Below are 21,743 nucleotides of genomic sequence, written 5' to 3'. Positions count from 1 at the left end.
GGGTTGTTGAGAGGATTAAATTAGAGAATATGGGTAAAGCACGTGCTGATGCCCTGCCACTTGGGTGGGCACAGTGTGGGGAAGGGAGGAGAACTTGTCTCATGGCGGGGGACCGGAGGGGGAGGGGAGGGGCGGCACCCTGCGAGGTTGAGTTGGGGGCCTGGATGGAGGACCAGCAGCGTGAGTCCCCAGCCTCTGGGCTCTGAGAGGCTTGGGAACTGGTGTCCATGCAGCTGAGGGGAAGCCACCCCGCCCCTTGCCGACCCCTCCCCGACACAGGGCCTGCTGCCTCCCATGCCCATCCTGGGCAGGCAGCCAAGCAGGGAGCTGGATGAGTGCCCACAGCACACTCAGAGGCCAAAAGATGGGCACCATCCAGTTGGCAGAGGGAGAGGCAGCTGGCCCAGGAGGGAAGAAGTCAGGGTGCCGACTGCTGGGGTCGTGTGCCCAGACGGTGTGTCCGGGACACGGCTCTTGGCTGCCCTCCTTAGCTGTCCGGCTGGAGCTGGGAAGGGGCCCTCCTCTCCTTACCCTGGCCCAGTCACCTAAGTTACTGCAACTGGAGATTAATCTCTAAGGGGCATCAGACTCGCCCTGAGCCAGGCATGTGGCTGGCTCAGGGCAGGCCAGGGGGTGGCGGGGTGGGGGGGTGGGGGCGGGAAGGAAAGTGGGAGAGCTTGGATTAAGGCTGCAGCTGGGTAGACCAGGAAGTGGGGAAACCGGTTTGTCATTTGGGCCACTTGGGGTGGGGTCTCCTCTCCTGCCTCTCTGCTTGCCTGCCATTCTACCTGGTGGCCTATAGCGAAGAGATGAGCTGTGCCCCTTTCTTGCTCATCTAAGCTGGCTTTGGGAATGCTGGGAGTAAATAAAAGGGGCAGGGGACCTTCCCCTCTCCAAGAGAAGCTTGGGAGAGAAGGGACAGGACAGAGAACTGGAGAGAGAGAGAGAGCAAGCAACCAGGACAGGAGGAGGAAGGGACAGAGTCACCCAGAGAAGTCTGTGGAGCCAACAGGTAGGCCAAGGTGGGACAGGGAGGGGGTGGGAGTGAGGCAGGGGTGGGAGTGAGGCAGGGGTGGGAGTGAGGCAGGGGTGGGGCAGCGCTGGCGCTCTGCAGGCTTCGGGGGAGGTGGCAATGGCGTCGCCAAGTGAGGTGTGAGAAGGGGCAGGAGCTGGAGCGCCCTCCTTTGGGGTCCTACTTAGCCGATTGGCAGACTCCCCTCACTCACAGCACGGGCCGCTGCAGTTCCAGCAGAAGCCTCCAGGAGGGGCCGCAACCCGAGCTGGGGGCAAGGAGACAGCCCAGCAGGGGGCGCTGTGGGACTGGGTCCCCTTGGCTAAGCCAGGTCTAAGGAGACAGCTAGGGGGGCGTCCCGGCAGAGGCAGAGGAGGGTCCAGACTCTCCCTACATCGTGCGGCTGTGGCTTTCGGAGGTCACCTTGGCTGAAGAGTAGTCCCCAAGTCCCTCCCTGCCCCGTCCGTCCCCGAATGCTTCTCCATCCTAAGGCGCGCACGGGCTAGGAGACCGAGAAGTTTCCGCACCCTCGAGGTGCACCCCCTCCTCCGATGCCGGCCCCCACTTCAGGCATTTGTCTCTGTCATGGCTTGAGGATTGCTCTGGGGGGAAGAAGCAGGTGCAGCGGGGAGGGGAGCGTGAGCGCGCCCCGCATCCCAGGCCCGGCTGCGCGCTGCGGGATCCCGCAGTGCAGCTGGAGGGCGCGAGGCGCCGGCCCCCTCCCCTCCATGCTCCCCGCCACCCCGGCGGCCCTTTGTACGTTCAGGCCACACGCGCGTGCTCGCGCCGCGCGCGCTCCCGCCCGCAGTGACACACCCGCGCCGGCGCGCGCGCGCGCGCGCACACACACACACACTCGCTCTCGCACACTCGGTGACACGCCCGCGCGCGCGCGCACCCACACGCCCGGCCGCCGGCGCCCTCCCAGCTGGTCCACCCCGGCGGGGCCCGCGCCCCCGGCCCGCCCGCCTGGCACCGCGCCCCGGGGCTGGGGCCCAGCGAAGAGCCCGCGAGGCGGCGAGAGGGCGAGCGCCAGGCAGGCCGGCCCGGGGCCCCCGCCCCCCGCGCCCCCGCCCGATGGGGAACGCTCCGTCCCAAGGCATGTCCCTGTCTCTCTCCTTCCTAATGTGCCTCCATGCTTAAGTGGAAGGTATTTCTGTTTTCTTTGTGTGTTTTCCCCTCGGCCGGGGGCGGGGGCGGCGGCCGGGCCGGGGAGGCGGCGGCCGACGGGGCGAGGGATGCTCGGGGCGCAGGTGTGTGGGGGGCAGGGGACCTCGGCGCTCCGGGCTTGGGAGAAGGACCGGGGCGAGAGGAGTGCTGGGACCATAGAGGGGGTCCTGCATTGGCGAGGCTGGAGACCGGGTGGGGAGGGCCTCGTGAGGCCCGGGGAAGGGGGCCGGAAGGGTTAAAATTTAAAGGGGTTTATGTGGAGGGGGGAGGGAGGGAGAAAAGAGGAAGGGGGATGGATGGTGAGGAGAGTGGGGGAGGGGAGTGGTCCATCCGAGGTGGAGGAAGAGGAGGATGCAGGGGGAGGCGAAGGGGATGGAGAAGTGGTGGGAGCATTAAAGGTCTCTTTCCCCCAGGTCCCAGAATGGGGTGCACGCCCTTGGATGGTGGTAGTAGGCGCTTTGCGCCCGCCCCCCAGGGAAGGAAGGGGATTAGTGTATTCTGGGGTTGGTTGTGTTGCCAGGATACAAGCCTGTATTCCCCGCACCCCCCTCCCCAGTCACCTCGAGGCCCTAGCCCTGGAGACCTGGGAGACTAGGCAGCAGTTGCAGAGACGGGGGACCCGCTCCCCGCTAGGCTGGCGGGAGGGGGAGGGGCCATTTGATCTTAAGCCCTCCCCTTGCAGAGGCCAGAGGGCAGGGGAGGGCGCCCCCAGCTGGGGAGAGGATCTAGGGTGAATGAGGAAGTAGGGACTGCTGGAGGCTGAGCGGCAGAGGGCGGGGCTGGGGAGGGGCCGCGCTAACCCCCCCTCCCCTCCCACGCACCCCTTTGCTACGTCAGAAGCTCCCTGGCCAGCTCCGAGTCCTGTCGGTGGGGGCAGCAGGATGCTGGTGGAAGCAGAGGGGGCCGGCCGGGTGCCTCCGCAGCTCGGCTGGCAGGGCCCGGCGGGGTGTGTGCAGCTGCTGGTGCAAGGCCCCCAGCCCCACCCCTCCCCATGCAGCCCTGGCAGTGCCTCCGGCGCTTTGCCCTGGCCTGGTGGGAGAGGACAGCGGAGGGCAGCGCCCGATCTTCCAGGGAGGAGGCTGGACCGAGGGACCCCGGGGGCCGAGGGGAGCCAGGTGAGCAAGAACAGGGAGTGTGCGAGGAGGAGATCCTGGACTGCCAAATACGAGGGAACCAGGAGGTCTTGCAGCCCCCAACTTTAGGAGAAGTGGGTTCCTGGCTGGAGCTTTTCAGATGTTGGAGCTACTGTTGTTTTGGGGAGGGGGAAACAGATAAGGGCTGGGAGTCGAGGGTAAATGACCAGACTTCCAGGCTTGTGGGTCTGAATATTCCTTGGTGTTGGGTTTGAGCACTTTGGGGTGGGGATAGGATGCCTTCTTTCCAACTCTGGATATCTTGGTCTGGGTGACCTTGAGCCAACTGCTTTGCTGTCTAACTCTGTGCCTCAGTTTCTCTCATTCCCTTCCCTATCCTTCTTGCTGGTCTTAAAGAATTGGTGATGCATGTGATGGAGACTGTCACTGTGAAAATGTGAGGCTTTGTAATCATTGGTGGCAGCTGTGATGGTGGTGGTTTCTGGCGTGGTTGCACGTGTCTACATATGTGGGGGGCAGTTATGGTTTCCGTGTGAGGTCTTTTGCTGGTTTTAGTTGATGTTGGGCCCACTGTGGGCAAGTGTCAAGGTCCAGCATTCCTACAGGAAGGAAGGCTCCAGGCAAGCTGGGAGTTGTTGGGGCAGAGACTTAGCTGGTGGCCTAGTGTAGAAGCAAGGGATGGAGCATAAAAGGAGGGGGTTCCAAGAATAAGATTACCCCCTCCACCCAGACTGCCGGGCACCCAGGCACCATTGGCAGCAAGTGCAAAGGCTTTGCCCTGGCTTCCTGCCACTGTGCCTTGGGGACAAGAGGGTCTTTGTCCAGTTCTTCCCCCACCCCTGCTCCTTCCGCCCTTACCATGTTGGCCAGTTCTCTGTGATGACCCTCAGGGCCGGGATGGAGATGCAGGTCCCCCATGTGCTCTGGAGATCTGGAAGAAGCAACTGTGGTCTCAGGCAGTGCTGAGTGGAGCCGGGGAGCTCTTCTAGGGGAAGGGTCCCTGGGAATGAACCACTGGGAGGTTTGCTCCCACTGCATGCTTTCTGCTTGCCTCCTTGCCTAACGCGGAGGGGATGGGGTCTGGAGTCTTCATTGCCTGATTCCTGCTGGGAATCCTGGGTTCCATGTTTCTTAAACATGTACAGGGCAGAGTTGGGTGCTGTGATGCAGAGCCTCAGATGATCTCTCTTTCTCTCTCTCTGGCCAGGGACCCACCCTGGAAAAAAGGTTTAATTAGAACCATTGATTCCTTCTTTGGCTGTGAGCATCGATCTCACCGGTGTGGTCAGAGCTGGGGGTGATGGTGGCACGGTTGCCGTCTGCCCAGTTCGAACCTTGGCTTTCTCTGACAAAACCCAAGCGTAGGAGGGAGGGGGCTAGGCTCTTTGAAGTACCAGACCTGTTTTAGCCCCATCTCCACCCCAGGTTAGGTCTTGGGGAAAGAAGGGAGACGAGGTTGAGGATTTAACCTGAGGGAGCTGTGTTTGGGGTTTGAGGATCATCCTGAGTAGTGGGCCTGGGGCTCGGGAATGGAGGTGCAGCTTGGTTGGAAGGGAGACAGGAGGCCATTGGGGGCGCAGGCGGAGAGTTCAGGGGAAGGATCTGGAGCTTGCCATTAAAGTTTTGCTTTCGAGGAATCCCAAGCACTTATCTCCTCCAAGCCCTGGCAAGGAGATCCGATTTCTTCCTTAGTTTGTGTCTTCCAGGCCCAGAGAGGGACAGAGACTGTCTCAGAGGCCCAGTGGGCCTGGGTCTAGCCTTTGAGCCTGGCTACCTGACCGAGTGGCCCCTGCCCAGGCACAGGGAATGAAGGGTGAGGCTCCAGGCAGCCTCCGATCTGGTCTCTGGGTTTGGTGGGAGGTGGGGGACAGATTGTGCCCCCGCCCCAAGCCCCAGCTGCCCGTCGTGGGTGGGCTGGTGCAGGTGCAGGCTTCAATGAGCCACTCAGATGCTCTTTGAAGAATCCCTTGTTGGCTTCCTAGGGCCCATTCGAGCAAAGATAATAAAAATCTGGCCGTCAGCGGGTTTGAGGGCTGCACTTGCTTCCCCTTCTTTCATTCCCAGCTCTGAAAAGCAGAGATGAAGGCTTTGGATTTGGCTGGGAAGCAGCGCTTGCCTGCCCCGAGGGAGGGAGGGAAGGAGAGCGGGAGGGAGGACTGATTTCCTGGCAGCCGGGGGATTTGCTGGGGAGGTGGGCAGAGGGGCAGGGACCTGGTCCCCTACTCTTGCCAGACAGCCTCGGGCCTCGATGGGGCTCCTATGCCCCTCGCCCAGGCTCCAGCCTTGTCCTTCAGTTCCAGAGGCTGGGAGCCCCCCTTCGGCTCCACTGCTCCCACAATCCCCCCTCTGCTCCTCAGACTCCCCCACTTTCTTCCCCCTGGAGCCCCCCCATCCCTGCCCCTCCATTTCTCTGCCTCTGCCCTTCCCGCTGTCTCTCCTCTTTGTCTCCCCCTTCTGCTCCTTAGTCTCCCCTTTTCTGTCTGTCTGCCCCCTCATACCTGTCTCTCTTCTTTCCTTCGCATCTGTCCTGCTTTCTAGGACTGTCTGGAAGGTTAAGAAGCCAAGTTGGTTGGAGGGAGGGGAGGAGCTGCAGCCACGGAAGGGACCAGCCTGAGTTGACTATTATGGTCTGTCAGGTGTCATAGTCATCAGGGTCCAGGCGGAAGGGGGCTGCTGAGCACCTAGAGATGTGTGTGTAGTGAGGGCGCCATCCCCCTCCCCGCACACAGCGGGCACCTTGCCCTGACATTGGGCTTCAGACACTCAAGTTCTCCTGCCACCTTCTACTGCTTGGCTGCCGGAAACCAATGCCTCCGGCTTCTGGCCCCTCCACACCTCTGTGGTCCACTGTCCCAGGCATCATCGCCGCCCTTGCCCATGGTTCCCCCACACCCACTACCCGGGCTCACAGGGGGAAGGGAAGGGTCCAAGGAAACCCCTACAGGCCCTGTGACCCCTTCACCATCTTGTAAGCCCCCCCACGTGGAAAACAAGACTGTCATGGAAAGAGCACTGGACTGAGTAAAGAGACCTCGTTAGGATCCAGCCTCAGCGCCCAAATGTCCGAATGACCTTGAGCAAGTCCCTGCCTGGCGAGGGCCTCTTTCCTCACCTGTGAAATGAGGGGGCACAGGCTGGCTCCTCTCCAAGGTCTCTTCTGACATTCCACCGTTGTTGTGTCTCTCTTCTGGGTGATTTGCATATGCTTTGCATATATCAATGGTGCCTGCTTGAAGGGGGAGGGTGCCGCCCACGGGGACCAGAGTCCCACCCACCACTCCAATTCCCCTTGCCCATTGGCCCAGGCTGTCACTGCTGGAATCTCCCAGAGGGATGGAAGCCGGGTAAGGCCTGAGAATTCCCTGGGGAGGTGGCTCCTGTGCTCCAGCCGTGCTAGAGGCAGGATGGGGGGATAGCCCTAGTGGAGGGTACCCCTACCCTCATCACTCCTGCTCCAGAAAGTCCAAACAGGGAAACCAAGTGGGTGTGAATTCACTACAGTTGCCTGTGGCTACCACGGGGTGTGTGAAACCCCACTGAGCCTGGCAGAGGGGTCAGGGTCTGAGCACCTCTAGATGCCTGGAGCTTAGCTAGGTGTAAGAGTCCCTCCTGTGGCTTCAGCTGCCAGACAGGCGGCTTCACAGTCCAGGACAAGTCCTGCCGTCTTGTGCCCTGTCCACTTCTACTCAGGCCCCTGGGCTCTGGGTGTGTGTGGGTTGGAACTTGGACCTGAGAGATGGTCACTGAGAACAGGATCATTGCACATCTGGGCCCTGCCTGGCCAGCACACCACAGGTGAGGCGCGGCGCTCCCTGCAAGGGTCACAGGGAGGGAGAAACTGCTGCCCTCAGTTCTGCACCCACGTCCGTCTACCCCGACTGATCTCACGGGCCTTCTCCCCTGCCGCCGGGTATGTGCTCTGTGTCTGGCACAGGGCAGTGTGCTGCATTCCAGCCCCCAACCTGCCTCATTTCCTTTCACCCCCATAATACTCATCACATGGGGCAAGACTGGGGTAAAGGTTGGCAGCCAGGAGAAGATAAGGTGGGCCACTGAGTAAGGTGAGGATTTCTGAAGACAGGAGCAAAAATCCCCTCCACCGCCATGGTGGACGGGGCCAGAGGAAACACAGCAAGAGGGATCAAGGTTAGCTTTAGTCTCAGGGAGGAACTGACCCGGGGGGCAGTTTAGTTTCCGACCACGGAATTGTTGTGAAACTTGAATGAAATAATAGATGAAAATGTCCAGCACAGTGCCTGACACATGATAAACAGTCAATAAATGGTATGGGGAGGGAATGGATGTCTCTGAACCCAGAGGAGACCCTCCCCTAACCCTGAGACGCAGGGTATTGCAGGGGATCAGGAGTCAGAAGGACAATTCCCAGGAGAGCTGTTTCTCCCACACTCAGGCGGCTGCTTCCCCACCGCAGCCCTCGTGCCCCACACACGCACTGGGCTCAGGGCCCAGCCACCCTGGGATACCCTGCCCCCATCCTCTCTGCTGCAGGTGGGCAGACAGAAGGGTTTGGAGGCGGGGAATCCTGTTCTTCTCCTGCTCCCCCTGTCTTTGCACAGGACAGCTTGAGAGGAAACAGGCCCACGCTGCAGCAGGAGGAATCGAGGTTAGATGGGAAGGAAACCTCCAGGTGCACGAAGGGTAGCCGCTCCGAGGTGGTGTTTTCGCATCTCTTACCTCAATGATAGGTGTCTGTGAGCGCAAGTCAGCTAGTGTTGTACCTAGGGGCAGGGGACTGGTTGGCATGACCTTTGAGATGACCTTTGGGCTATCGGAAGGAACTTGGTAGATCCAGTTTAATCTCTTGTGGCTGTGATGGTTGGCAGAGTGCAGGGGGCTGTGATGAAGAGGAGTTCAGAGCTGCTGGGGAAGAGGAGGTTACAGCGAAGTCAGTCTTTGATCCCCCAGGGCAGAGAAGTCAAGTGCAGGGTAAAGAGCAAGCGTTGGACTGGTGTCAGGTTGCCCGCCTCCCCTACTGCTGTGTGACATTAGGCAAGTTAGTTGCCCCCTCTGGCTTTCAGTGTCCTCGGTGTGAGAAGAGGGTGGAACTAGAGAATCTCTAAAGTCCCTTCCAGCTGTCACAGGTTCTACCCACCTCCTCTCTCCTGAGATAATATATGCCTCACCACACAGACGGTGGGAATAAATACTTCCCAGCTCCAGCTAAACCAGGAAAAATGGAGATTTGGCCCAAGAGAACACTGGTGCTTTTGTGCGCCTGCATACGCCTTACAAACAGTCCCTCCTGCTCTGAAGGCACATCTTGCCTAAATCTGTCCTCTCAGCCCAGAAGATGGATAAGTGAGAGGCTATAGGATTCAGCTACCGTCTGTTTTCCTCCCACCCCAGAAAAAAAAGGCTTTGCAGCACTCCGTTCCAACCAAGGACTATAATCCAGTCCATCTTTTCTTCTGCGGAGGCACTGTCAGCTGGTGGCTCATCTCCCCCACAACCTTTTCCTGGTTCCTGGTAGCCTCAGCCACCTGGCCCAGTTGCCTGCATATCCCGGAATGGAGTAGCATTGAGACTGGGAAGGAGCTGGGTTTTCACACGCCTGCCTTCCTCACTTCTGCCAACCTCCTCATCCCAGCACCCTGGTCTCTTTTCCACCCCAGTCACAGAGCATGCTGGAGACCCCAGACCCAGGGACCCACAGGGGGCCCCCCCAGATCCAGAGACCCCCCCAGAGTGGCCCTAAGCTGGAGATGTTTGTGCAGAGCCTAGGAGGCAGAGGGGGTGTGTGTCCTGCTGGCTCCTTCCACCCCAGGGGGGCTGATAATTGCAGACGCAGCAGGCATCTGTGGCGTCACCCCAGGCACCAGCAGCTGCCTCATTGAGGAAGAATTAACGATCCCAGTTCATTGGGAAGGCATTCCGCGGCTCACTGAAGCCCTTGCAGATACACCCGGGCCTCTATGCCTCCTCTCCGGGGCTGTCCCCTGCCTGGGGCTGTCCCCTGCCTAGTCCGTCCCCTCCCAGTGGCCAGGCTGGCCTGGTCAGTCCCCATTCTTGTCCCAGCCTTCTTCTAAGTTGAAAGTTGGGACTCTGAGGGAAAGCCAGGGCTGTTAGGACTGACAACGACTCTCGCTTTGCTGCCCCTGACTTTTTAGGCTCTCCCTAGCGTGGGTGCTTGGGGGGGATTTCTGGATGTTAAAACGAGAAGAGACCTTTGAGGGGCTTCCTGGAGCCTCTTCTGTGACGGAGGCAGGGAGTAGGAAAGGGGCTCCCGGAGAGGCAGAAGTCACTTAAAGATGAAGCTTGGGAGAAGCCACTTCTCCTGAACCCAGCAGCTCATCCCCCACCCCTGATCCCTGGTCCATTTGCAGCCTAAGGTTAGAATTATCTGCTTCCCACTCCTAGGATGAGGCAGAAAGAAACTGAAGTGAACCCTTCTGCTCCACTTATTGTCCGTAAAAAATAGTTTATGCTGGAGCGTGGGATGGAAAGAGGTTAGACTTTAGGCAGAACTTCCCAGCGGGCACTGAATGGGAGCCAGCCAAAAGCTGGGGAGGATGGATGGGAAGCAGTTCAGCTCAAGGGTCAAGAGCTCAGGCTCTGGAGTCGGACAGATCCAGGCTGGTATCCCAGCCCTGTGACTCACTCACTAGCTGTGTGGTTTTGGGCAAGTCACTTCACGTCTCTGAAGCTCAGTTTCCTCATCTGTAAATTGGGGCTGATAACGGTGGTTCCCTCACAAGGTGGGTACCAGGATTAAATGAGGCGGAGCTCCTGGCACATTGTGAACTTTCACTAAGTAGTAACGTCTTTGTCTTCGTCCTCCTCCTCACTGTCCAGTTGAATGAACGAATGGGTGGCTGTTCTCCCAGGAAAAAGAGACATACCTGAGAGAGCCTCTTATCTAAAACCCAGATTCTCACCCCAGCCGGCCTGGGGCTGGGCCCCTGGAGCTGCCACTTAAGACTGGTGGTGAGAGGGGAGCTAGGCCTCTTGAGTCTTCATGCCCCCACCTGGTGCCCTTCTGTCCACCTGCCCCTTCTGTGCCCCACCCCCACCCCACTGCTTTGTCCAGGAAGCCCTCTGGGGCTGCATATGTTAGTGAACATTCTTGATCTCTTCCCCCAGTCAATGTCCCAACATCTGGGTACAACAGCTGCTTCTCCCCAGGATGCCTGTGTCTTGGGTAATCGGTGGGAAAATGGGAAACATCAGATTGGCAGGGGGCTCTGAGGATGCTTGCAGCCAGACGTGATGTGGGTGTGGATGGGTCCGAGACAGCCAGTGAGGGCTGGGCCCGAGAGGGTGCCCGGCCCACAGTGTCTCCGTGCAGGAAGGGCCCTAATGCCATGCGCCCCAGGATGAAAGGCAGCAGACAGGCGTTGGGGCACGAGGGAGGTAGAGTACAGTTAGAAGGACTTCCTGCAGAGTGAGAGCGAGGCAGCCTGACGGACACCTGAGGGGGGCTGTGCCCTGGCAGTTTGAGGATTGGGTGAGCGTGGGGGGCAGGAGCTGGGCACAGGGCTTCGGGCAAGACCCTATCACAGCAAGAGTGTGTGCGCGCGTGTCGGGTGTGAAGTACCCCTGTTTCCTCTGTTGTGGGCAGAGAAGGGGGGCCTTCCTCAGGGTTAGGGGGTGAGTGGAGCAGATGGGGGTCTCTTGGGCCGGGAGGGGGTGGTCACCAGTGCAATGAAGGCAGGCCCCTCTGACTCTGAACCCACCAGCCTTCCAGAATGAGGTGACCTTGGCTGGGGGAGGCAGATGGGGGTCTTGTGTGGACCCCAGTAAAGAGCCTGCCCCCGTTTCTGGGAGGAGAACCAGGCCTGGCTTACTGGCTGTCTATCCTGGGGACCCCACTCTGGAGACCCCTTTGTTTTCTGTGTTGTCCTGCTGTCTGTCCTCCTGTCTGTCTCCCACCCGTGTCTCTGCCCCTTCAGCCCCTGCTCTTTCTCCCACACCCAGTGTCTGTCCTGCTGCCTGCCCCCCAGCCCTCAGTGACCCCCCAAAGGGACAACTCCTAATGCTCTGCCTTGCTCTGTCCCCGTCCCCTCCTCCCCCAAGGCCCAAGGCCCCTGCCGGGCCCCTCCCACTTTGGGAGCCCTGCCCCAGCCCCTTCCTCTCTTCAGCTCCTCTCCTCCGGCTCTGGGCATTCATTCACGACTTTCCTCCTTTCCTGTCCCTCACCCAGGGCTCCAGCGTGCAGCAGGAGGGAAGCCTCCAGGACTCTGTTCCCTCTGTTTAAAGTCTCCAGGTTGGTAAGCCAGGAGGGGGGCCTCTCCCCACCATCCTGCCACCCACTGCTCCCTAGCTGGTGCCTCTCCCCAGCCTCGGGGGCCAGAAACGGGGGAGGGGGCTATCCCTGGGGGGCCCAGGCCTTTGCCAGGGGAGGGGGCAGCAGAGACCTGATTCTGGGGAGGGCACCTTGCCTGGCCGAGAATGTGTCCGTGTGTGCACGTGTGTGCATGTGAGTTAGTGTGCGCGAACAAACACGTGTGCATGTATATGTGTGTGCTGGCTGCAAAGCTCCGTGTAGTGGGGCTGGGGAGGGAGGAGGAGGCGGGAGCCCTCTGTCGAGGGGACAGACAGCCTGGGGAGAGGGGGTCAGGAGCAAGGGGCCCTTCTTATCAGGGGCAGCCCGTGTTCTAGCGTCGGCCAGAGGGGGGCGATGGGAGAAGATGGGACCACATCGACCTCAGTACAGCTTTGTTTAGTTTATAGGCACTTGTAACCCTGTGGTCACATTTCATTTATTCAATCGTTTATTCATTCATCCATCCATTCCTTCCTTCTTTCATTCAATACAGATTTATTGAACACCTTCTCTGTGCCAGGCACTGGGCTAGGCTCAGAGGCCAACAGTGACCAAGACAGCGAAGTTTCTTTCATTACTTATGTGGTGAGCAGATAGAGGTCAAGGGGTTGGCTGAATTCGCTGGCTGTGGGGCTTGGGGCTGTGGCCTGGCTGGCTGTCTGGAAAGGGCTGTGACCCTCTGTCCACTGATGCCCCATCCGTCCCTGCTCCCCCTGCTGGCAGCTGCTCTGCACTTCATGTCCCTGTAGAGTGTCCCCTGACCCAATGGCACTCCTCTCCTATAGTGTGTCCCTGCCAAGCAGGCAGTGACTGAGGTCCCAAGTCCCCGTGACCCTGGGGACTGTGGACAGCATTGTTGGGCCAGAGCTGGGGCCACTTCAAGAGGGCCTCTGGGAACCCGCCTCTCACTTCCGTGCCCCGGACCAGCAGCCTGGAGCACTGGACTTGAGAGTCAGTCTGATCTGGGTTCAAAGGCTCACATAAGCCATGTCCTAGCTGTGTGGCCTTGGACAAGCCACTCTCCCTCTCTGAGCCTCAGTGTCCTTGCCTGTAAAATGGCAGCCTTGTTGAGAAGAATACAGGAAAAGCAGCAGCAGCTGGACCAGAGCCCAGCCCACAGCAGGGGATGCCCAATTGCTGGTTCCTTTTCTGCACCTCCCCCGGCCCCTCCCTGGGGCTGGGGCAGGCTGTGCCCTGGGTACTGTCTGTGTGCTGCCCCTGACCGCCCTCAGGAGAGGGGCCGCAGAATCCCTGCCTTGGCTGTTTGCAGGCTGCACATCCTCCAGCCCTTCTCCAGCTCTCTGGAGGATGCTTCGGCCCCAATCCGGGCGGGCAGATGGGGGAGGCAGCCCTCCTTGCCACTGTGGCTGCCGACGCCTTGATGGCTTTTTAATAACTTTGCTCGGAGACAATCTGTAGAGTGCTCGTTTGTCTGCCTCTTAATTAAAATTACCATTTTCCTAAAAGAGCAACGATGCCGCTCTCCTCCCTACCCCCCCTCGCCCGTCGGTGCCTGCTGCCAGGAGAAGGCAGGAGTGACTTGAAACTGCAGGCTTTCCCCTCGACCCAGGCCCTGGTCACACAGGCCACCCCCCCTTCCCCACACAAATGGCAGAGGGGCCGAGGCTCAGGGGCAGGGAACCAGGGAGGGGGCCTGAATGCCCTCCTCTTTCACTTACCCTCTTCTGGAATACTCCCAGAGGCAGGGAGCTCAGTCCTCTCCCAGACTTACTTTTTACATCTGTAAAGAGCCAGAGTGGGGCTGTGTTCCTCTCCATGGGGCCAGGGAAGTGACTCAGTGACTTAGTTGGGACAGCAGATGCTGCTTGTGAGGCAAGGGAACATGGTCTTACATCGTAGCTCCACCAACAAGACCCACCTAGGAAATGTTCTGGAGGAGAGGGAGGCGCTGCAGCCTGGGGCCCGGAGATCCAGCACTAGGAAGGACCCCTTGAGATGCCTCTGTCTCCATCAGCTCCCAGTGGGCCTCCCCTTTCCCTCCGTGACCCTCTGTTTCTATGCCTCCTCTTCAGGAACACCCTCCCTTTGTCACCTCCCACTTCTGCTCCTCCCTGAAGTGCCCCTCCCTGACCACCTCCAGGCTCGCCCCTCTGAGCTCCCATGGCTCTGTCAAATCTCTCGTGGCATCGGTTCTGGACATCACTGAGCCTGCTAGTTCACGTTTGCTTTTGGGGCAGCAAACTCAGTGCTTTCAGGGGCTGGAAAGGAGTGAAGCAGTGGATGAGGACAATAGGGAATGGTGAGGACTGCGGTGAGGAGTAGAGTGCCTGTGTTCCTTAAAGGCATTAAAATGCAAAGAAACAAAACAAAGCACCACCAGCTAAACAAAATGCCTGTGCCCCAGTATGGCCCCAGCGTGGTCTTTGCTAAACTGCAATTCATTTATCTTGGCATCCTCATATTGCCCAGTGCATAGTAGGTGTGTACTCGTTGTTTGTTGAGTGAATACGTGATCGTCCATATGTCAGGCACTGTGCTAGATACTTTACATATTTATTTCTTCCCCTCTTCCCAAGGTAAGCACTATTTCCCCCATTTTGCCATTAGAGAAACTGACATCCAGAAAAGTAAAATGACTTGTTCAAAGTCACACTTATGGGAAGGGGCATTTTTTGATTTGAGCCTTGGCGTGCTGTGTCCTTCTTGCTCTGTTTGGTCATGGGCATGCCTATGTGTGACACAGGGCACATGCATTCAGTACCTGGCCTGGCTAACAGCGAGCACTGGTGTGGCTAGTGGCCACCTTGTTGACATGCGTTGTGCACCTGTGGGGAGGTAGGGTTGAAGGAAGTGAGGGCTGCAGAGGCGGGGAGGGAGCAGACGCCCCTCATCCCAGCACACCCCTCCTCCACCAGCTTCCGGTCCCATCCCAGCCGCCTGGGGAATGGCGGCGTGGTGACAGGTGCCAAGCTGCCGAGATGACAGCACTGCTGATTCCCCCATAATTACTGTCTGATGAGATGCCAGAATTAGCCACCATGCGAGCATGGGATGCAGATATGGGGCAGAGTGCTGGGAAGCAGCTGGGGGTAAGGGAGCCTCCCCTTCCAGTGCTGGGGCCCTCTGGCAGTAGGGCAGAGTTTGGTGAGGAGGAAGTAGGTTAACACGGAGGAAGCGCTGTGTGCTTAATATGCATCAGATGTTATCGTGTGGGCTGTGGTTTTCCAGTCCTCAGGGTGGCTGGACACACCCCTGAGATGGCTGGCTTCCAGACAGGGTATCAAGGGCCTCAGGCCACTAAGCAGAGAATTATGGGCAGAGCAGGCTGCCCACTCAGCCTCCTGGGCAAACGCTTTGGTGCTTGTAGCTGGGATATGCCTGGCTGGGGCTGTCAAGGGCATAGTTGCTAGGAAGGGGCTAAGACCCAGAGCAGACTCCTGGAATCACATTAGCATGGCCAGGCAGCAGAGGGCAGAGGGAAGTGCCTAGAAGGAGCCGGCAGGTTGAGCTAACCTTGCCAGGAGAGTCGTCCATCCCAGGCAGGGGGAGACAAGTTGGCCCTGAGGCCCGAGGTCAGGGGAGGCCTGAGAGTTAGGAGCAGGAGGTAAGGAAGGTACGTTCTGGTCCCAGAGCAGGGCTGAGTATGCCCTGGCATTTGTTTCCCCTGGCACACATGCTGGGGGCAGGAGGAGGGCTGGTGAGAGCAGAGGCAGAGAGGGGTCATCTGGGCTGCTCAGACCTTATCTGGACCATTGGAGCAGTTTTGAAGGCCACCAGCTAAAAGCGGTGGTGACAACATGGGGCTGACCCAACAGAGGGCAGTGCACATGGCCCGGGGCTGAAGCCAGGCCACAGAAGGAAGGACTTGAGGTGTTGGGCTCAGGAGAGAAGATTCGGGTTCAGGAGCCTTCATTCTGCCCTGAAGGGAGAAGTAATCATGCCCTGCCCCTGGACCCCTCTGAGGGCCATGGGCACAGACTTTGGCTCTTTTTAAGGAAGGAGGAGTTCCACAAGGTAATTGGTGCCTTAGATGTAATGAGCTGTCTGTTTCTGGAGGAATCCAAGTCCTGGCTGGATGGCGTTCCTGAAATAGGACTTGCAGTTCTGTGTCGGCACAGCCTGTGGCAGGGGCTGGGAGGACTCAGTACCAAACTAAGGTATGAGGGGAGGGCTGTGGAAAGGCAGGACCCCCTTCCCAGCCTGGGCTTCTGTGGCCCTGGGGCAGCTCTGCTCCCTGCCCCTCCTTCTCTCTCAGCCACGCCCTGGGGAAGGGTCCCCACTCTTCCGGTGTGAGGTCTCCCCAGAAAGGATGGGGTTGAGGGTCTCTGCGCTTCTCTGGGGAGTGACCTGTTCGAGTGTTCCCTTCTTAGGGAACTGGACAGACTGAGGGGACGTAAGGGGCTCTGGCCCAGTGGCTCAGACGAAGACTCAGGGATGCCTTGGTGGCAGAATCAGCATCTTCCTCAGGGGTAGCAGGGTGTAGAGGAGAGAAAGGGGATCCGGGCTGAGAACCCCACAGTCGAGACCAGGCTTCTCCACTTGCCAACTCTGACCATGGACAAGTCACCCCTTCTTGAGCCTCTGCTTTCTCACCTGTAAAATGGGGGAGAGCAACCTCACGAGGTGACTCTGAGAACTGAATGAATAGAGGCTGTCAGAGCCCCGTGTGGGCTGTCACGAGAGTGTGCTTGGTTGAGGGGTGGGTATCAAGAGTGCTGTCATTCATGGCTGGTCCGTTTTCCCCACAGCATCCAGCAAGCCTGGTGCTGAGTTTAGATCCCATCACTCCAGATGGATGGATGGATTTAACTGAGACGAGAAGGTCGGAGTCTTCAAGTCTTTTGCAGAGGGAAAGGGAGACTGTTTATTTCTCCCCTGCCTTCCAGCTCATGCTCCACCTTCCCGGGTCCTGCTCTGGTGGGACGGTTCAGGCTAGGCAACAGGGAGAACTGAAAGATGCCCCTGGAATCTGATCAGGCTTCCCAGGTCAGTCTGGACCCAGCAGTCAGGCAGGAAACTCTGAGTCTCCTCCTGCCTTCTCTGGGCTCCCCCATCTTCCATCCTCCAGAGTCTCTCCTGGTGCTAACCTTAGCATCCCTAGGGAGGGAACATAATGGGACGCAGATTTGGCTGTTTGTTCCTGGTTGGCTTGCAGGGCAGTAGAGTAATTGACCTGTGAGGTGAGGGCTGAAACTCGCAGCCCAGAAGCCCCGTCCTTCACCCTCCGGCAGCAGGTGGAAGGGGGTCCAAGGCCCGCCGGCCCCTTGTCCTGGTGCAGGAGGCTGAGCACCTGTAGCGGGAGACAAGGGCTGGGGGTGCGAGGTCCAGGAGGGGCATCTCAGTCCTTGGCATTGCCTGGTTGGGTAAGCATTGGTGAGAGTGGAGTGGCCTGTATTTGTAGACAAAAATGTAAATGCTTTAGCAAGGAGACCCTGAACTTGACAAAGCAGGAGAGGGGCCAAGAAGTTGCCTCTCTGAGAAGGGGTAGCTGGACTCATCATGGGCAAGTGGGGTCCCCAATGTCTTTCACTCCAAGCTGGAGATGCATCGAGCTGGCACTTGAGGGAACCCCCAGATGCACTGCAATCTGTTGAGGGGTTGTAAACGTATATGATGTGTGTGCATGGGCACAGCACCCTGTCTGGCCACGTAGCATCCAAGGTGGCATCTCTGCAGTGACCCAGTCCCAGCTGGGCCCATGTTGATGCCTGTGGTGGGTGCAGGGGAGGCCTTCGTGACTGGGCACACGTTCGTGAGCCTGTGCTGGGCACTTGGGCGTGTACCATGGGGGCACAGGCATGACGATAGAAGTGTGATGAGCAGAAGCGCGGTGGCCTGTGCTTGGAGTCTGGAGGCACCAGGACCCCGATCATCCTGGTGTCTGAGGGAGCTGTCTGGGTGCTGGGCTGTGGGCCTGGGAAGAGCCTCCTCGAGAGAGCCTGACCCCATGAAGGGCAATGTCTCAGAGGAGGGTGTGGAGGGGTACAGCAGGGCTGAGGCTCCTGTCCAACATTTGTGAGGCCCTCGATGAATCCTGGGTGTTGATAACACTTCCCTGTGGGGAGGTGGGGTGATGGGTGGGGCTTCCACCCCTCACCTCCAAGAGATTGGGGTCCCTCCCCCTGGCAACAGGATGCCTCCCTCTGGGCTTGCTTTCAGCCTGAGGCAGCTATAGGGGCGTGGGGAGGGTCCCTTTGCCCACACCTGCTGCCCTGGCCTTGGCACCCTGAGGCTCGAGTGGCCCCGAGGAGAGGCGACTCACTGGCAGCCGCCCCTGAGCAGTGGCAGAGCTGGGAGGACAGGCGTCAGCCCCCCTCCCTTCCCATCCTCTCCTTCCCTTCCTCCCAGCCTGTGTTCCTCTCTGCTGCCTCTCCAAGGATATGTGGGGTTGACAGGACACCTTCCCTGGGCACGTGACGGTCGGGTGGAGATGCCAGGCGGGAGTTAGCTTGTTAGCGAGGGCTGTGTGGGCACACGCCAGGGCTGTTCCCAGCTTTTCCAGCGACGGCTTCAGACTGGGGGTGATGTGCTCCCCTCTGCATCCCCACCCCCGCCCTTCCTGGGGAAGCCAATTAGCCAGATCTTCATTAGTGGCTCAAAATCCAAACCCTACCATCCTGGGTTTGAGAAAACTCTGACTGTGGAGTGAAAGGAAATCAGGCGATTGGGCAGATCAGGAAGGAGCTGTCCCCCACCCGTTCCCTAGGCCGGTGTCTTCCTGCAGTGTACAACCCCCACGCCTGTTATTAGTTTAAAAAAAAACAAACAAAAAAAACAAATGAAAGGACTGAAGCTCAGAGAGGCTGCTGACCTGCTCAAGGTTACACAGCTAGACAGTGGCAGAGCTGGGTTTGAACAGAGCTTTCTCACCTCCAAGTTGAGTGATTTTTGGTAATGCCATAGCTTTGCCGGCAGTGGGGGGAGGGTTGCAGGGAGAAGAGGGAGGGTTGTATATCTGAAATTCTGGGCAAGAGGCTGGCTTGTTGGCCCTTTCGCAGGAGAGGTGGGTCGTGTCTGAGGAGTATGGTCCGGACCCCACGTGGGGACCCTGGTTTCTGTGTGGCAAGCAGCCACTGGGCTGGGGCGGGAGCCTGGGGGTGCAGCTGGCCTGTGACCCACAGCTCTTCTCTCTTTGGGGCCGAGGGTGCTGCGGCATCTTCCACCCCTCTGCTGATTCCTCCTAAGGAGGTTGTTAGTCTCTGCCCGACTGGGGCCTGGAGAGGGGCTCCCCTGGCAATTGCTTTCTGGGAAGTGGCAGACAGGTGTGGACAAGTCCTTGTCCCTGGGGGCCAGGGGGCCAGGGTTTCATTTCTGGCTCTGCTTCCAGCTCCCGTATGAATCGGTTCACTCTCTGGGCCTCCGTTTCCTTCCCCGTGAAAGGCATTTGGCTGGAGGGAAAGCAGACGCAGGCAAGGCTTAGCCAGTCTTGAGACATCACTCCTCTTTGCCTAAGAGCGAAGAGCCGAAGGGAGGGAGGCCTCACCTCGCCAGGGTAGAGGGCTGCTGCGCTCTGTGCCCTGTGGACATGGGGAGTCGGGGTGGGGGAGAGGGCAGCAGGTAGAAGGAAGCAAGGACTCCAGGGCCACGCAGAGCCAGGGCAGCTGGCAGAGATGGCACTGAGACCAAGCCTGGCATCTTTGACTGTCCCCGGTCCCCCATCCCACTCCTGAGGTGGCTTGTGAATCTCTTCACCCCACCTAATTCCGTCCTGCAAGACCACCCAGTGTGGGCGGAGTGGTATGTCTGCCATCAAGGAGGCCCCGGTCTGAGGGGGGGAGACAAGCGCCTTGCCCTGAGGGAGCTTCTGATCCAAAGAGGTAAACAGGGGCCCTCCCCTAGTGCCCCCCAAAGAGGAGGCACAGGTCCTGCCCAGTCTGAGGGAGAGATAAGGCTCTGTCCTAGGAGAACCCCTAGTCTGATGGGGGAAACAGGGGCCCTGCTCTGGGGTGTCCCTAGTCTAACGGGGGGAGACAAAGGCTCCCAATCGGAGGGAGGAGGCCTGGGCCCTGCCCTGCGATGTGCCCAGATGGGGCTCCCAGTCTGAGCAAGTGGGCAGAAGCAGCAGGACAGAGTCAGCCTGTGGATGGGTGAGAAGCGAGAGCTGGCAGAGGAAGCATCTGGCTGGGGCAGTGCCCGCCCTATCCCCCGGGAGCCCAACACCCTCTCTCTCTCAAATTCTCTCTCCCTGGGGAAAGCCCCAGAAGCTCTGCTGAGAGCAGCCAAGACCCAGGCAGGTGAGCTCTCCCTCCCCTAGCCCTGACGAGGTCCTTTAATTGATTCCGACTCGTTTACCAAGTGGCCTTTGGTGGGTCTTAAATCTGCGCAAATTGGTTCGTGTTTCTCTGCCTGCACGAAGCTGTGACTGGCAGTGCCCTGCACCCTCCCCTGCCCCCTGGCTCCCTCCGGGACTCTGTCGTCTCCACCCCACTCCCCAGCTGGGTCTAGATGCCCAGCTTCCCTGGGGGCTGGGGGGTAGCAGGGCTCCCTGGACGTGGGGGCAGAAGAGTCCAGGGGGTCACAGGCCACAGTCCTCCTCCCCCTCTGCCCCCCAAGCCCGGGGAGGGCAGTCCACACGGTGACTTCTTAACTCCCTCAGCCTCCCTGATCCCCAGTTTCCCTGCTGTACTGCCAGGAGAATCGACCCACCCCAGGCCGTCCTCCACGGTGGCTCTGTAGATCAGTGCTGGGGGGTGGGGAGGGGGCATCAGTGTCACCAGCCAAGGACTATCCTGCCTCTGATGCCCTCTCGCCTTGCCCACCTTCCCCTACCACTGCGCTGCCCGGGTAGTGGTCCATCGTGGGGATGGGCTCCACCTGGCCTCTCCCCACTTGTGTGTCCTCCCTCTCACACCTCAGGGACAGAGGGAGCTGCCTTCCCTGGGGACCCAGTGATGACAGCTTGCCTGGCCTTGCCCCTGTGCTCCCAGGTTCCAGGGAGTCACCTTTCTTGACTAACCGTCACCCCCATGCTTTCAAGTCATTTCCCTTTCCTCCCAGGCCTCCCTTCCGTGGGATCCCCTCCCCCTTCTTCTCTGTCATCCCCTCCCGGACCAGACAGGCTCTCCTGAGGAGGCCTGACCTTCAGGGCAGTGGGGCTGGGGTGGGGGGGATGGGGAAACACGGGGGCAGGTATGGAGGCTCATGCCAGGAGCTGGACTTGAAGCCCTGTCCGTAATCCTCAGTGCAGCCACCACCCCTGCTCCAATCGCCCTTCCTCCCACTGCCCACCTCCACCTCTGAGGCTCTGCTTGGAGTGACAGGGAGACTCAACAGGGTGCTGGGCATTAGCAGTTTGGGGGGATATTACACAGGAATGTTTACAGAAAGGCAATTGCCCGGAAAATGATTTTGGTTGCTGTGGTATGGGGCGGAAAAGATGGTTTTGCAAAACCGACACAGACGGGCTTCTGCTCCAAGGACCCACGGACAGACAGCGGACTGAGGGCCATGGGCACACAGGGCACCCAGAGCCAGGGGCGCCCGAAGACCGCGGGGCCAGCTACTTCACGGGGGGAGGTGGGGGCGAAGGGATGATCCCTTCACCTCATTCAAGTTCCTGGAGCCTCTGCCAAGCTTGACCTTTGTCCTCTGGCCTCTGACCTCCCAGCAAAGTGCACTTCCTGACTGCAGTAGCCGCCCAGCAGGATGGACTTGTCAGGCACAGTCGATGGTGGCAGTCGCCTTGGGGCTCCTCCTGGGTGACTTGGGCTCCTCTTGCTTTGGCTGCAGACGGTGGGCCTGGGGGAGCCTTGCACGGCATGTGTTCAAGTGTGTGTGTGTGTATCTGTGGGCAAGGCACTTTGGGTGTGAACCAGGCCCTCCACTTTTCCAGCAATCTCCATGCATCCCTCCCCTTGCCCTGCCTGCGGACCGCTCTGGGATCTAGCCCCAGGGTCCTCTGTACTCCCTGAGTTGGTGCTCAACCACCACCCCTGCCCAGGCAATGGATGGGGGCACACCTGTGAGGTCTCTCAGGTCCCCAGGGGAGGAACCTTGTCCAGCCTCCCCGTCTCTGGGGAGAGGGAACCAGGGTCCTGAACTCCGGGTCCTCACAGCAGGCACCCCAGTGAGAGCCCTCTCTTCTCTGTGACTCGTAGCTTTGTTCTCCCCTCTACTTCCTCCCCTTCCTCTCTCTTCTTCCCTCTCCCTCCCCCTCTCCTCTTCTCCACTCTCTCTTCCTCTGAAGATGATGTCATGGGTGGATGTTGCCCAGTGACAGCCA

The 21,743-nt window shown here is 59.4% G+C and overlaps 1 protein-coding gene across 15 annotated transcripts in view; it reads left to right on the top strand.

Moving 5' to 3' along the window:
* The first annotated feature begins 742 nt into the window (after nt 1-742).
* The window catches only part of SRCIN1 (SRC kinase signaling inhibitor 1), a 70,183-nt gene continuing 49,182 nt past the window's right edge, over nt 743-21,743 (top strand). For 5 of the 15 annotated variants that reach the window (XM_082373445.1, XM_082373444.1, XM_082373441.1 and 2 more), the window contains exons 1-2: nt 745-1,012; nt 11,438-11,500. In XM_082373445.1, coding sequence (XP_082229571.1) covers nt 853-1,012; nt 11,438-11,500 — 223 coding nt within the window. In that variant the 5' untranslated portion in view covers nt 745-852. Of the gene's footprint in view, nt 1,013-1,947; nt 2,112-3,055; nt 3,298-11,437; nt 11,501-21,743 lie in introns of those variants that run through there. The other 10 variants (XM_082373436.1, XM_082373447.1, XR_014238680.1 and 7 more) reach the window with 9 other exon arrangements.

The sequence above is a fragment of the Balaenoptera borealis genome (genome assembly GCF_965194805.1).
Source record: "Balaenoptera borealis genome assembly, chromosome: 20".
In the NCBI taxonomy this organism is placed as follows: domain Eukaryota; kingdom Metazoa; phylum Chordata; class Mammalia; order Artiodactyla; family Balaenopteridae; genus Balaenoptera; species Balaenoptera borealis.
This window is presented reverse-complemented; position numbering and strand designations above follow the sequence as displayed.